Raw genomic sequence first — 16226 nt, forward strand, 5'->3', positions numbered from 1 at the left:
CAGACTCATTCTCAGTTGTACCAGATTGAGGCTGAAACCGAGCCAGCCGCAATGGCTGGTTACGGTGAAAAGGAGACAACACCTTAGGCACAAACGCAGTATTAGGCCACAGGGTAACACCAGAGCCATCTGGATTCCACCTGATACACCTAGGGCTGACAGAAAGAGCATGTAGCTCGCTAACCCTCTTAGCTGAGACGATAGCCATCAGGAAAGCAGTCTTGCAGGAAAGCCACTTGAGTTCTGCTTGTGCCAAAGGCTCGAATGGAGGGTGGCACAGAGCTGTGAGAACCAACGGCAGATCCCAATCTGGGGCTCGTGGGGCTGGCTGCTGGCACAACCTACGAGCACCACGCAGAAAAAGTGAAACCAGTTCATGGCGCCCCACTGTACGGTTGTCAACAGTTCGACATGAAATTGCTGCAACATACACTTTAAGGGTCGAAGGAGAGCGGCCCTTATCAAGGAGAGACTGGAGGAACTCCAAAATAGTGGGCACCGAGCAGGAAACTGGGTTCTCATTGTGGGCAGAGCACCACTGAGAAAAGAGGCGCCATCTGTTAGCATACTGCAGCCGAGTGGAGGAAGCCCTAGCACTCAATACGGTGTGTCTCACGGTGTCTGAACACCCAGTCAGCCTCCCAGGGGCCATGCCCACAGCTGGAGACGTTGAGGGTTGGGGTGCCATATCTGTCCCCCCAACTGAGACAGCAGATCCCTCCATGCTGGAAGACGCCATGGAGTACCGTGACACAGACTCCAAAGCAGCGGGAACCACGGCCGCGCTGGCCAGAACGGAGCTACCAGCAACACTCTGTGGCCCTGCTGGAGAACCCTCAGTAGAGTCGGCCAAATCAGTGAAAGGGATGGAAAGGCATACAGGAGAACCTGCGTCCATGGATGAGCCAATGCATCCTGGCCCAGTGCGCCCGCCATCCCGGTTAGGGAATACCATAGGGGGCAATGGGTCGACTCCTCTGTGGCGAACAGATCTACCTCTGCCTGCCCAAAGAGGTTCCAGATTATGCGCACTACGTCGCGGTGAAGAGACCACTCTCCCGGAGCAGGTGCCTGGCGGGATAGAGAGTCCGCAACCTGGTTCTGCCGTCCTGGCAGATACGCTGCGCGCAGGGTACACAGACGGAGAAACGCCCATTCCAGGAGATCCCTCGACACCTTCAAGAGATGTGCTGACCTGGTGCCACCTTGGTGGTTTATATGATAAACAACAGAGATGTTGTCTGTCCGAATCAGCACGTGCCTTCCCTCTAGGTGGGGCAGAAGGCACCTGAGGGCCATGTGCACAGCCCGCAGCTCCAGCACATTTATGTGTTCGGTGCGCTCCCTTGGGTCCCAGAGACCCCGAACAGCTCTGTGTTGCCACACGGCACCCCAGCCCATGAGGCTGGCATCCGTGGTGACCACCTCCCTTCGACACACTACTAGCCCCATTGGAACACCACTGGACAAAAGGGTCCCGTCTCGCCAAGGAGCTAGGGCATGGAGGCAGCTCCTGGTCACCATTAGCTTGCGATGCCTGTGCAACCTGGCGTCTAGGCGAAAGCTGTTGAGCCATCGCTGCAAAGGACGCAGAAGGAGCAGCCCTAAGGGCACGACACGAGTGACTGATGTCAGTTTGCCCAGCATTCGCAGGAAGATGATGTAGGGAAACTCCCTGCCCAGTCTGAATCGACGGACAAGCTGGAGTATGTCGTCCACCCTGTGAACAGATGGACGGGCCATCATGGTAGCAGAGTCCAGATGCATCCCAAGAAAGGTGGTTGTCTGAGATGGAACAAGACAACTCTTTGCCAAGTTGACTTTGAGGCCTAACAGTGACACATGAAGTAGAAGCTGGGACGTATCCCGAGAGGCAGCTACCTGAGAGGGAGCACAAAGAAGCCAATCGTCCAGGTATGGCAGAATCCTGACTCCGGAGGCCTGTAGAGGAGAGAGGGCTGCTTTCACGCATCGAGTAAACACCCTCGGGGAAAGGGAGAGCCCGAATGGGAGCACCCGGAATTGCCAATGGCGCCCCCGATAGGCGAACCTGAGAAAACAGCGATGTTCTGCCGCAATAGGCACGTGAAAGTAGGCGTCTGTCAGATCTACTGATGTAAACCAATCTCCCGCCACAATGGTCTGAAGGACCTCTGTTATGGTGAGCATGTGGAAGGGAAGGACCTTCAGGTACCGATTCAGTCCCCTTAGATCTAAAATGGGGCGAAAACCGCCGGTCTTCTTGGCCACAAGGAAGTCTGTGGAGTAGTAGCCTCTGGGTTGCCGCAGAGGATTTACAGACTCGATTGCCCCCTTGCCCAGGAGGCGGGAAAGCTCCTGGTCTAGTGCCTGAGATTTCACCGGGTTTGTGATGACAGTCATCTTGACCCGGTGTGAGAGGGGGGGCCGCCGTCAGAACTGGAGCCTGTAGCCATTGGTTAAGCTGGCAACCACCCATGGATCTATGGCATGAGCAGCCCAGAAATTCAGCTGCTGATGGGAAAAGTGTCCGACGGCTGGCCCGGTGGCATCATCTTCTATCCCCACGGCCCCTGGGGGCTCTGGGGGGAGGGCGTCCAGGATTTGAGGCCCGGGTCTGTCTAACAGGGCGGCAGACTGGCTCACGAAAGGCCCTCCTCGGTCTCTGCCGCACATCATGGGGATAGGAACCAACAGGTCTGCAACCAGTCTGAGGTCGTGGCTGAACGCTGGGGGTAGTGGCAGGGCGGCCCGAACGCTGGGGAAAGGCAGGTATGCTCCTGCGAAGGCCAGAAAGCTGCTGGCTAGTCTGACGTGCTTGAGCAGTCCGTTCCAGCGCCTCCAAGGCAGCTGATCCAAACAGCTCCCCTGGTACAACCGGGACACCCCTGAGGGTCCTACGGCATGCTTCAGTCAGAGGAGACTGTGCCAGCCAGACCTGTCTACGAGCTTGGACAAGGAAAGACATGACCCGTCCAAGCTCTCTGGTCATCAGCGCGAAGGCCTGCAGCGCTGCGTCACTATAACCAACTGCCGCACTTGCACCACCAGTGTCCTGAACAGATGCAGACAGGGCAAACATGAGGTGCGCCAGAGAATTGCCAAGGCGGCCAGCACGCGCTCCTGCATTGTACGCCTTACAGAGGAGGTCATCTGTAACCCGACATTGAGTCCGCAGGCACCGGACTTCAGGACGCAGGGCTTCATCTGGTGACACAATCAGTGAAGCAACAGCTGGTTCAATTGCTGGCATACGGTCCAGGCCGGCCTTCACCGACTCATGCATGGCAGCTAATACACGACCATCCGATGAGAGACGCGACAGTGCTCTCGGTTCCCGCCAACAGGCGTGTAACTACTTCAAGTACTCCTCTGATGGAGGTACAGAAAAAGGAGTAGGAGCCCTTCCACGTCTGAAAAAAGCACTGCCGGAGCTGGATGCCTCTCCTTGTGGGAGTTCCAGCTGCAGCTGCTTCAGGGCCATAGACATGACTTCCCGCATGGAACCGTCACCGGCCTCTCCAACCGCACTCTGAGATGAAAATGAACCAGCCTCAGAGGCTTGAGAGGACCCTGCCTCCTCCTCATCTCTAAAATGAGAAGCGGAAGCAGCCAGAGAGATAACGTCATCCTCTACAACCAGCTCGGGCATTGGTGGGGAAGAGAGCCCAACCACTGGGAGCGAGGGATCAGATTGCCGTGTCTGCAACAAGGACTTCATCTCTGCCAGCTCTGCTGACAACTGCTCCACCCTTGTGGACAGGCCCTGGTCAGGTTTGGCCCGCTTCCTCCGGGGGAGGGGCACAGATGCTGTGGTCCCACCACGGCGCTTAGAACGCTTGGGGGGAACCACCTGCCCAGAGGGCGGAAGGTCCGAGCCCTCCTGGGGGCACAACTGGGCCAACCGGGCCACCCTCACTGCATGGGGCATAAAGCTGCAGTTCATACAGGGGTTCTCAGACAGCGCCTCCAAAAGGTGCTCATGTCCAAGGCAGGTAGGGCACAGGTCGTGGCCATCCTCTGCCTGCAGGACAGCCCCACAACCCACGCAGCTGTGAGAGCCATCCATGTCGAAGGCCGACAAGGCTTAAAGAACAGAAAGTTATCGAAAATCGGGAGAGGGGGCGCAAACGCAGCCGTCACCAATTACAGCAGAGAAACGAAAGAGGCTGCGAGCACAAGGCAGCCGATACTGGGAGAGGGGGCGAGAACCGCTACCGTCACCAGGTATAAAACCAATAAACCAAAAAAGCTAACAACGTTAGCTGTATGGAAACTTAAGTTGGGAGTAGGAGCGAACAACGCTGCCGTCACCAATTATAGCGGATAAAACAAGAGAGGCTGCGGACACAAAGCGGCCGATACTGTGAGAGGGGGCGAGAACCGCTACCGTCGCCAGGTATAAAAGCAATAAACAAAAAAAGCTAACAACGTTAGCTGTATGGCAACTTAAGTTGGGAGTAGGAGCGATAAACGCTGCCGTCACCAATTAAGAGACCAGACCAACGAAAAGGCTGCAAAAAAGGTTGATATTGGGAGAGGGGGCGAAAACGCTGCCGTCACCATTTATAACTAAGCAGACCGATGAAGAAGGCTGCAAACAAACCAAAAAAGGCTAACAACGTTAGCCGTCTCCAACTTCGGCAAACGAAGTAGACCACACTTGGTTGGGAGAGGGGGTGAAAACCGCGGCCGTCAGTAATTATAGCAGCGCAGACCGGTGAAAAAAAGGATGCAAAAGTAGGGAATATACTGGGAGAGGGGGCGAAAACCGCTGCCGTCACCAGGTATAACACCAACAAACTAAAGAAGCTAACTACGTTAGCCGTATATAACTTCGGCAGTGAAGTTATTCACACTGGGAGTAGGGGCGAAAACGCTGCCGTCACCAGTTCGAAACAAAACAGCACGAAGCTGTAGGTAAAAAGCTAAAGTCGTGAGCCGGGAGAGGGGGCGCGGACGCTACCATCACCAGCAAACAACTCACTTACCTTCCGTAATCCTCAGAATCGACCCGTTGCAGCCCTGGGAGGGCGGAGAATAACCGCAACTCCGGTCAAGAGACAGGGGCTTCAGACAACGGGGAAGTTAGCGAACCGCTTGCGAGAAGAAAAAAGGAGCAGAGCAAAGGATGACACCAGGCTATATAGCTTCTGAGTGGTCATCCAGTGTCACAGGTGTGACTCTGTTGGTATAATTACTTGAACTGCGCATGCCCGAAGGGAACATTCAGTGCTTTCAGCACCGCCCTCTGGCGGTCAGTAGGGATGAAATAGAACTGCTCTCTCTCCACGCTCAACACCAGCTGTGCGCTCGGCTGTTTCTCCGCTCGCTCGACTCTCTGCGCTCGCAACTTCAGCAATGTATGTAAATGAACCATACCATCAGCCAATCACACCCAGCTTCTTTTCATCCAATGAAAGCATTCCTTCCTTCTTCTTCTTCTTTTCTTTTTACATCTCTTTGCAGGTGATGAAGCAGACAGAAGATTTTTTTTTTCTTATCTCCCTTTTAGCTCCTCTTTCTTTAATCTTCTCCTTTTTTCTGTTATTCCTTTCCTGTTCTACTTACATTGCAGTGTCCAAATAATCTGTAATACTCCCTGCATGATTTATAATAAAGCTATTTACACGCATAAATCAAACAGAACACTATGGCAATAGCACTACTGCTCCACTTTTGAAAGAAAAATCTGTTGGGCTCTTTTTTGGCATCAAGACAATTATTCTTATTGCCACATTGCCAGACAGGACACTATAAAAAAAAAAAAAGAAAGAAAGATGGTTTCCTACGTAGAATTGACCTAAAGTAGCTACTTCCAACACCTTGACACCTTTTGTTAAAGATATATTGTTTAAAATTATCAATGGTTTGCCATGTGACCAAAAATTGTAAATAAAAGAAATAAAAAATCCACCCTCAGAGATAAGGACACCAAAAAAATGTATATGTTTACTCAGTTGTGTGTTTTTGGGAGGAAACTGGTGTTCCCCCCCCCCCATGTGCCGTCTTTCAGAGATGGGCTGTAATCGCCACAGTCTTAATTAGAAAGGACTTGGTGGGAGGCAGGTAGTGTTTGGTCAGACTCACCCCAACAAACCCCGAAATAACTATTCCCGCTAAAACATGAGATCTGCGCACCTTTTGTTATATTACTACATTAACTTTGGGTTGCAAAAAGCCTTTATAATATGCAGAAATAAACTCCTAATTTAAAATATTTCCATTTAAGATGATTATTTGTCCAGCTAATATAAACAATAACCACATTTAATAGAGACATCTTTTTTTTTTTAAAAGTCAAAGATCCAAAATGGCTCCTGAATAAAGTTAAATAGAGGCTGAGGATGGAAAGCTGAGAAGGAGGGAGGAGACCCTGAGGATAGAAGGCTGGGCATCAATTAGATCCAAAGAAACATTTTAGAGCTGAACAAAAAATCTAAGTTTAACTTTGCAGGGAGGAGTAAATTATCCTCACTCTCTCCTTCTAGTTGCTCTGTCTCTTCTTTTTTTCTCTTTAGTCTCAGTCCTGCTCTGCATCTGCTTGCCCATCAGACCGCTCAAGGAACAGACCTTCTGTAAGTATGAATTTAACATTTATTCATTTTTCCTTTAACAGACAGTTCTTTTTTGATCTGATATTTGCCTTTTCTTGCTTTTTTTGGGTCAAAATAAAACTAAACTCATGAAATTTCAGGAAAATTTTTATAAAACATTAACTATTTTAGTGTTAAGAGCCTGTCATCTGCATGGTGTTATGGAAAGAGAAAAATAGCAATAAAATAGCTTTTTATCTATTTTTCTTAATATGATTTACACATTTTCTGTTCACAATTTTGTTTTCTAAAAATATTTAATCGATCAACATCTGTCCTTATGAGACGCTCAGTCTCTGCATTGGTGACGTTATGACAGTATTTTTAAAGAATGTTTTAAACACTCCTTAGGTTTTTTTTAATTGAGGCGTTTTTGTAACTGTTGCTTTTTGACTTACTGATTTTAAAAACATTTTTATAACAATTATGAATTATAAAACATTTAGAACTGCTTGTTAAAACCATCTGATAGAAACAATGTCCTTCAACTATACTGTGGATTTTCTAAATATTCCACAGAGCTTAAAAGACGTTGCACCTGTCTTTATATTTAATAAAAGAAAAAATAACAAAAGTTCCCTATTAGTAGAAGCAATGGTTTAAAACTTTAAGAAAATAAATCAGCAGAGTTTGGCATGTAACAATATAGAAATGTTGTTTCCCAATGTATTATATGAACAGAAGGAAAGAAAAGGAAATCTATTTTATATTGTCACAAAGAATCAAAAGGTGGACATATTCTTGTTGGAAAGGTTTTTCATCTTATCCGTTATAAGTTTTCTTTGGGGTGCTTAAATGTTATTTGGATGATAATAATCTTATCACAAAGTAAGCATTTCTTTAGGAAGAGTAGAGCATATACTGTAGGGCCTGGACAGATTTTAATCTAGTAAAAAATCTAAACTGAAAAAGCAGATGTTTTCACTCTGTTTTACTATAGAGGACGGATCTGTCAGCTGTTTGATGGAAATATATTTGAGCTTGGAACAACATTGTTTTTCATCTGTTAAATCCATTACATTAACAATTGAACATATCAGAAAAAGCCAAGATGTACGACAAATTTTTTCGTTTTTCTTTTCAACCTGATATAAAATTAGTTTACACATGTAGCTTTGATGCATTTAGTAAAATGTTATTTTGAATAGCGGCTGAACTTGTGTTTTCTATAACACAACTGGCTGAACATCTGTCTCCCTTCTTTTTGCCCAGTGTAATGTAAAGGTGTTGAAACAGGAATACCTAGAGAGATCTTAGAAAAATAACTCAGTAAGATGTGTTTTATAAAAGCAGCTCTTTGAATCGTTGGTCATTTCAGTATTGCAGAACATTTTAAGTCCCCACCTTGAAATTTTCAATAAACCTTATATAACACATGGAAAAAAAAACTAAAGTCAACCACAGGACTCTGCAGAAAAGACCTTGCAAAACTGATTGTTCTGATCATGTGTGGCTGTAAAGTAGCTCCTGTCTTGTGTTTTTCATATTTGTTCAATCTTTTCAACCATAATTGATAGTGTCCCCCATGTTGTCATAAAAATATATATTATTTTTGTTGTTTTTTATAATTTTATTCTGTAACTAAGTTTGTTATCATTTAGTAAAGCAGCTCACATAGCTCACATGTATTTTTGAATAAATCTTCAGCATTAGCTTTGATTTTTTTAACCATATTACTGTAATGAGTTTAAAGGGGCTGAGCTACAGGAACAGGTTTGCATGTCTTTGAGAAAGGGCGGCCTATAAGCTCAACAAGTTTCACTTTAAAATTTGGGACAATTATCTGCAGACTTTAAACTAATTTTTTTTTTTTTTTTTTTGCCACCATAATTTATAACAACATCCTGGATGCTGATTGATTGATGGAATCATTTTTGGCTCATTTGACATTTAATGGAAATTTCAATAATTATCCATGAGCAGTTGTGAAAAGCTGACTGTAGTTCCTAAAAGCAGATAGAAGAGCATTGTTAACAGCAAAATAAGGAAAGAGGGCAGATGAAGGAAAAAGACAACTGAGGTATTTAACACCCCTTCACCCTAAAATCAACTCACCACTAGGGATTTAAAAGTCAAAATAAAGTTAAGATAATTTAATTTTTAATGTTAAATGCATACTTTTAATCAGGGGTAATTAAGTTATACTGTTTCCCTCTGTGGTAGTGTAGCATTCTGATTGCATCAGGAAGGGGAATCAGGAATAAGGAATATTTCATGAAAATATGTCATTAAAATGAAATATGTTGCACCATAAACCTTCTCAGTTTATAAGCTATTCACAGTTGATTGTTATTATAACAACCATCAATTTTAAGGAAATATTTTCACCATGATTTTAATTATTTTTACACCTGTTAACTGTATTATTTGACCATACATGTAGACTGTGTTCATGCTGACGTGTTTGCTTATTTTTTTATACGAGCCATCCTTTTTATCCTTCAAGGAGACACATCTAATACCTTATGCAACATAACTGTGATTCTGAGTATTTGTTTGGTCCAGATACCAAAATTTACATAAAATATAATGTGTTTTTATTCCAATAAAATCTAACCTACTATATGTGATTATACAGGATTCTTTCAGGAGTATTTTTTTTGTTTTTCAGGCGCATGTGTATCTGTAATAAGGTTACCGAACGAATTGCATTTTGTGATGGTTTATTACCTGTTTCAACGCATAACTAACTTTCTAAAAAATATTTGACCCTAAATCTTTCTCAAATCCTAGTAAGACCCTGGTATTTAGGTTTTCTCAACAAAGTATTCACAACTTCTTGTTTTTCACAATTTTTCACCTCACAGCAACAAGCATTGGAATTTGATGTGATTAACAAACACAAAGCAAAAAGAAAAATTCCCAAAGTTTTTATTTGTTTATTGTTTTCATCAAATACTAATAGAAAAGTGTGGCATGCATTTGTCTGCCCCCTCTGTTCCTATACTATAGAAGCTCCTTTCTCTGCAATTATCAGTGAACATCTTTGGGATTTGTCACAACCAGTTTTGAGCGTTGAACTTTTGCATATTCCTCTTTGCAAATAGCTCATGCTCAGTCACATCAGCCATAGAGAGCCTCTGGACAGCATTTCAAATGTCCTGTTCATTTAACACACAATAACTGACTGGACTGTTCCAACACCTCAACATGAAGATGCCACAGTGTTTCATGGTAGACTGCTCTGTTCTAGCTGATTGCTAGTGTCTGTGATCAGTTCCAGTTTCTCATGTAGGCTAAAAAGTAAAATACTGATTTCATTTTATCCACAGCCCCTTCTCTACTGTGTTCCCAAAGTAGGTTGAAGCAAACTTTTTATCTTTTCTAAATGGCTGCCTTCTCCCAACTCATCCTTAAACGCCATATTGATGTAGCACACAAGTTGTTGACCGCTGGTTTACTTACACAAAGATGAACTCTATCTACTGGTTTCTGTATTAGGACTCTGTTGCATTGCGTCATATTTAGGTTTAGGTAAAAGGGGTTGAATAAAAATATTAAGTTGTAATGTGACAATGGAAACACATTGAAACAAAAGCTGAGAAACTGGAGCATTGCTCTAAAGAGCAACAGTGCCAAATTTGACTTCCACATGTTCGACTCTTACATAGTGACTTAGTGGCAATCTCAGCCGCACAGAGATATTTTAGAAATGTAATTTTAGCAGTAATTACTGGATGTGAGGGGAAGAGCGGCCCTGTATAGCTGTGCATTCAAGGATGAATACACAGCCCACAATGTGATCCAGCAGGAATATACACTGCATGTTTGACCACACAAGAAGTGGAGGGTCCACACTCTGTAGGAACAGTCAAAGCTGCAGCAGCTTCACTGCAGCATGATGCTGATTAGAGGCTTGTTTTATAGCTTTGCACCTTCTAGTTATACTCTGTATTAAGAGTAAATCAGAGCTTATATAATAGCAGACTCATTAGCTGGAGCCTTTTTTTGCGGGGAAGAGATGTTTCAGTGAAAACTGAGAAGAAACATTTGGCCGAAGAGTTTATTCAGTCAGTTGATATGTTCACAGTTGCAGGCTTTCCTGGAAACAAAAATATCTTCCTCAGGTCTGAGCTCCTCTGGGTGGGTGTACACCAGCTGGTGACCAGAGTAAATATAGAGACCATAGCCACAGGTCTCCCACGCCTCTGTGCTCCCACTGGAATATGGCTCCCTCCTGACTTTGGTGTGGTGGATGGGTGGCCTCCCTGTACTTTACAAATTATAAGGCCAAACTCCCTGTCTCCACCCCAGATAAGTAATGGCTACTCTAGAGTCTGCTGAAATAGAACTGGTGCAAAGCAGGGAGAGGCAGAAAACACAGACAAACCAGGACTGAGATGAGGGTAGAGTTTTCCCAACCAGTACTTTGGATGCTTTGCAAACAGCTGCATTCGAACACAAAGAAATATCTCATCAAAACATCTCAAACAAGAAAAACTATTTGCAGGTGTGTTGATCGGAAAACAGCAGCTAAAAGCTGTTTAGTCCAGGAACCAATGCTTCATAATTACTTTAGTTAATATCTTACACAATTGTTTGTCTATATTTTCTCTCTTTATTTTTTACTTCAAAATCATTTCATGTTGTTTATTAAAGATTACACCATCTTTTTTAAAAAAAAATACTTCTTCTGTCCACATTTCCTTTGTCTATTTTTCTGAAAAAGTACAGATTACTTCTATCAAGCTAAATCCTTGTGCAATTTAGGGGAGGTAAAGGACATTTCTGTTTAGAAACTGCTGTCATAAAGCAGTCAATCACAAAGACGTGGGTCATTTTCTGGTTTTGAGTATTTTAATGGATAATACTTCAGTTAATACAGTTTAACTGATGTAAAAACAAATGTTCTAGCACAAATAAGTTATTGTTTATTCAGTTTAGTTGAGTTAAATTAGATTAGATTTATTTATAAAATATCGATTTCCCAACCTATCTTAAAATATACTTAGTTGTTACACAGAATCCATTTTTGTTCAATACAATTCTATTCAGTTTATTTATATAGTGCCAAGTTTTCTATCTAAGGAAAACCAGCTGATTCCATCGACTCATTGACTTGAAAGCAATCCCTCACACCAAGCATGCTTGTAGCGACAGTGGAAAGGAAAACTCCCTTTTAACGGCCCAATACAGTCACCAGTATAGTCAGATAACTACACCTTAATTACAATTCCCTCCAAACTATAATGTAACACAGTATAATTCAGGTGATCTTTCAAAAAATTTGGATTTATATTGTCTATGTATGTAAGCCCAGCTAACTGCATTGATTGGTTGACTCAGTAGCAATCATTCATCCAGAGCAAGCAAGTTTGACAGTGTAGAGGAACAATCACTTTTTTTTTATATAGAAAAGAACTCAAAACCAGACCTAGCATGAAGAACAATCGTCTATTATATGGCTATTTTAGGAGAGAGATTGGAGAAATAACTTTGATCCAGAGTACATCCTATTGTGAAAAGAAGCAAATAGATTCAGAAAAAGGGACCAGGGGCACCAATGCATAAAAGAGTGTGCAGCTTTATCAATAAGTGTGGCTAACAGAAAGAAAAAAAAAATACTTTGAATAAATGAAACTGTAAGTAAGGATTTTGCCCAATATTCTTTCATCCATTCAAATTTCTTTAAAGTTTGGCTCAGGTGACACCAAACTTTAAACCCTTTCCCACCTCTAACTAATTATGCAAAGTAGCATAAACACCCTGAAGGTTCCCACCTCCTGGTTTCTCTGTGAAATGCTCGGATCAGCTCCAAGCATAGCTCCATAGTTATTCCCTTGGGTAATCTAAACTTGCGCTCTAGAAAAACATACTCTCTTTAATTATTAGTTCTATTTGCTATATCCTTTAGCAGGGCCAGAGCTGCTGAACATATATCACTGTGCATGCATGGGATTAGTTTAAAATGAAGGAGCATTTTAATAACCATTGTTTTCTCCTCTTTCTTTTTAGATAGTTATTTCTATTTCGTTTTTCCTATGTTTCATTTTAGATATCTATAATGAGTAATATAGTTTTTGTTAGGTTCATTTAGATTGTTCATGCTTTTTTTGTTCTCTTTATTTAACTTTTTTATGTTTCAAAATTATAATGAATTTATCCATTCAGTAGAAATGTATTGTTTACTCACCTCTATACAAATTTATGCTAACAGCTAATATTTTTGTCTAAAGAGCTTCCTCAATTAAGTCAATTAACTGATTTTACAGGGATTCCCTACTGTTGTATGTTTTTTTGTTTAAATACCTGCTCTTGCTGTTGTTTTAGGACCAGCGGTCCATCATGAAGTTCCTCTCTGCTTTTCCTGTTTCCTGTGTGACTGTCCTCTGGCTTTGCTCCAGTCTGTGTCTCTGCAGTCCTTTGTTCTACAACTTATCTATGGACGGCAGTGGCGATGAAGCAGAGCCAGAGCTCATTTTCCCAACCTCCTTCTCCACCAGAGCGCCCATTCATGTCACTGCAGCCACTCAGTCTCCCAGCTTCAGCAACACCATCACCACCACCATGATCCGCCTCAAAGACTTTGTTCTGAGCCGAGTGGTGGATTTCCTGCAGGAGAACCTTCTCATCATCATTGTTGTCACCTCTCTTCTTATTGTTTTGGTCTTCATCATTTGCTGTGCGTACGCCATGAGCCATAAGCGCAAGCTGGAAGCTTACAAGCCCCTTTCTAACCCTCCCAGGAAGCATACTGCTGGCAAAACTGGAGCTCGCAAGAACTCTAGTGAGCCCCAGGAGAAAACGTATCCTGTGGACCACGTCAAGAGGGTCCACATTCAGGGTCCAGCTTCCCCCAAACACCTGCGCGTGCCCTCCAAGGCTCTGGTGGGAGAGAAGGGGAGGGACGTCAGGTCGTCGCCTCGACAAGAGGTCAGGAAGGTCAGAGACACAGAGGAAGTGGAAAAAAGGAGAGAGGAAGTGAAGTTCAAAGAGCCGGTGAAGCAAAGGGAGGAGGTTCAGCAGAGCTTCAGTCCCAGCACCAGCTCCAGTCACCCAGTTTGCACCTGTCATCTGAAAAAAGCCAACCACTAACACCCGAGCAAGGCTGCACATCCACACAGGCAAAGCAAGTCATAATGTCACTCAGAAGGATAAACATTTATGGGTTCTATAAAAATCTATAGAAAAATAAAATCTAATTAACATCCAACATAAGAAAGACCCAAAGAGCAGAAGACAGGGAGCAGCTCTTTACATTTCTTACTGACCAAGTCTGTAATTTATCCATAGCATCTCAGAGGGCTTAATTATGAAGATTAGAGAAAAAACAGAACTTGAGTACACATTTAGGTGAGCAAAAGGCAAGGCTGTGAAATTAGTAATCAGTGAAAATAGTGGGGGCACCCCAATGATAGGGAAGTGGATGCAAAAGGCAAGTCTATTTATATAGTACATTTCAGAAGCAAGACAATGTAATGTGCTAAACATAATAGGATTATGTAGTGCAAAAGCATTGGATGGTTATATGCATAATGTGCATTAATGCATGAAAACAACGGCCTCTACAGTTATTGGTATCCCTAATTAATATGTTTGCAAAAACATTATCCTTGGTGAAAAGACTAACTCGGACCTTAATCCAGCAAGATGTGTAACTTTTCTAATTGTTTTAGTTTTTTGTTTTTGTTTTTCTCAGAGTGTAGCTGCTTTCTTCAGCCATCTCCTGCCTTTTTAATGGCTTATACTCTTGTCTTTTCCTATTTTGAAGAATGGCAAAGAAAATTGATCTCTGATTACTCATTTAAAATGCATGCAAACTATCAAAATAAAAAAAGAAAGTAAAATAGAAATAATAGAAATATATATTTTCTGATTATATGAATATCATGGCCTCTTTAATCCTGTAAGTAATTCTTACCATAGAATAAATTTTATCAAACTAAAAAAATGTTTATGTGAGACGCTGCTATTGTAGCCTATCATGAGCTAGATTTGTTTAAGGCTTTGTGAACAATGTCACTAGAGTTGCCAGTAAATATGAAGAGTGCTGCAAATACAGTAGGGGAGATTGCTGTTTCCCATAATTCTGCTTTATAAAACCACATGACAGTTTGTTCTCTATCATGTTTAAGTCATATATGTGTCATTTGTTTTGATAGAACTCTGTGATTTAAACAAATTATTATAGCCAAGCAGATGTTTATCATTCACAGAGGTTCCAAAATTTGAGGAATTGCCTCTGTGCGTTCTTCAGAACATTATAGCTGGATAAGGCATTAAGAAATAACTGTTTGGTTTTGAAAATAAACACAAATTTCCAAGAAAACTTGACTTGATAATAGGTTATAGGTATATTATTCTTTTTTATTAGCTTTCAACTTTACTTATATTTTAGCCTTATTATATGATATATATTGATATATTGTATGATGTTAATGTGTTTTTTTTCAATCCCAAATTCAGGAAACCAAATACAATAGGTACAATTTTTATGTTTTTTTTTTTATTCTCTATTATATATATATATATATATAAAAATAAATACATTTTGTTTATTTTATCCTTCATATGTTTATCATTGTTGCCAGCACTGGTAAATGTTTGTAATAACTGATAAATTTGTAAACAATAAGTAGAAATCGGGATTTAATATTTCATATTTATCTGCATACTTCTGCTTTTCGGTCTCAATGTAAAGATTTAAAATGAGACAAAAAGTTACGTTGGGGGACAGCTGAATAGATGTGTTGTTATTTTTGCGACTGTTAACCTAATTTATGTGCTTTTATCATGTTAAAAACTCTGTTTATTCTGATCCTCACCTTGTTTTCCTCATATGTTTCTTTCTTTTTGACAGTTGGACCTTTCACAGAATGGCAGTTTTGTTTTGCTAATGTTTATTAAAGCAAAGGATGGTAGTGTCTTTGTCATTCTTACATGCGCCGCTATGGAATTTGAATAAACTCCGCCCTGAGGAGGCATAAAATTAGGAAAAGCAACATGGTTGCTAAAATACAGGACTTCCACTCTACATGCATATTATCTTCCTCTAAAAATCTGTTATTAAAGCTCCATCCACTCAGGAATCACAGTCGGCTCTAAGGTAATTACGCAAATAAAGGATTCATGATATATGTTCCTCTGTGATATAACTAAAGATCAGCTTTAGTTCAAGCTTCGCTGACACCTTGACCCTAAAATCAGGGCTGCAGTGGAATGGAGGTCATTCTTAACCTGAAAGGGGGTCATTTGTTCTTACTGGCTGCTGTTCATTGACCTTTAATTATTTCTGTTGATGTAATCAGGTATATATATGACACTGGTGCAGAGCAAGAGTCGTTGGATTCTCTGCAGACATTGGCACACTGATTGACCAAGGTTACAAGCTAAAGAAATAGTAAAAAAAAATAGCATCCTCACTGCAAAAACAATCTAGAAATAAGTAAAAATGTCTTAAATTAAGTGTATTTACCCTTAATTTGAGTAGGTGAATAAGATTATCTGCCAATGTAATAAGCATTTTTACTCTTAAAATAAGATAATTAGATAATGTGCACTTGAAATAAGACAAGGCAATTGTTTTTTCTTATTTTAAATGTAAATGATCTTGTTCCATTGGCAAAGTATCTCACTTCCCTCCTCAATTCAAGAAATGCACTTAATTTAAGAAAAATTTACTTATTTGGATTTTTTTTTCCAATGCTCTCT

General features: G+C 41.9%; 1 protein-coding gene across 1 annotated transcript; it reads left to right on the forward strand.

Moving 5' to 3' along the window:
* Positions 1-6409: 6409 nt before the first annotated feature.
* Positions 6410-15436, forward strand: tmem119a (transmembrane protein 119a). Its single transcript, XM_038295578.1, has 2 exons — positions 6410-6557; positions 12846-15436. The coding sequence occupies exon 2, from the start codon at positions 12861-12863 to the stop codon at positions 13608-13610; it is 750 nt and encodes a 249-aa protein (XP_038151506.1). The 5' UTR covers positions 6410-6557; positions 12846-12860; the 3' UTR covers positions 13611-15436.
* The last annotated feature ends 790 nt before the right edge of the window (positions 15437-16226 follow it).

This window comes from Cyprinodon tularosa, unplaced genomic scaffold (genome assembly GCF_016077235.1).
Source record: "Cyprinodon tularosa strain WSP-4 unplaced genomic scaffold, ASM1607723v1 ctg356, whole genome shotgun sequence".
NCBI lineage: Eukaryota > Metazoa > Chordata > Actinopteri > Cyprinodontiformes > Cyprinodontidae > Cyprinodon > Cyprinodon tularosa.

Coding starts and splice junctions, on each gene's coding strand:
- tmem119a (XM_038295578.1), top strand. CDS start 12,861: ATGAAGTTCCTCTCTGCTTTTCCTGTTTCCTGTGTGACTGTCCTCTGG.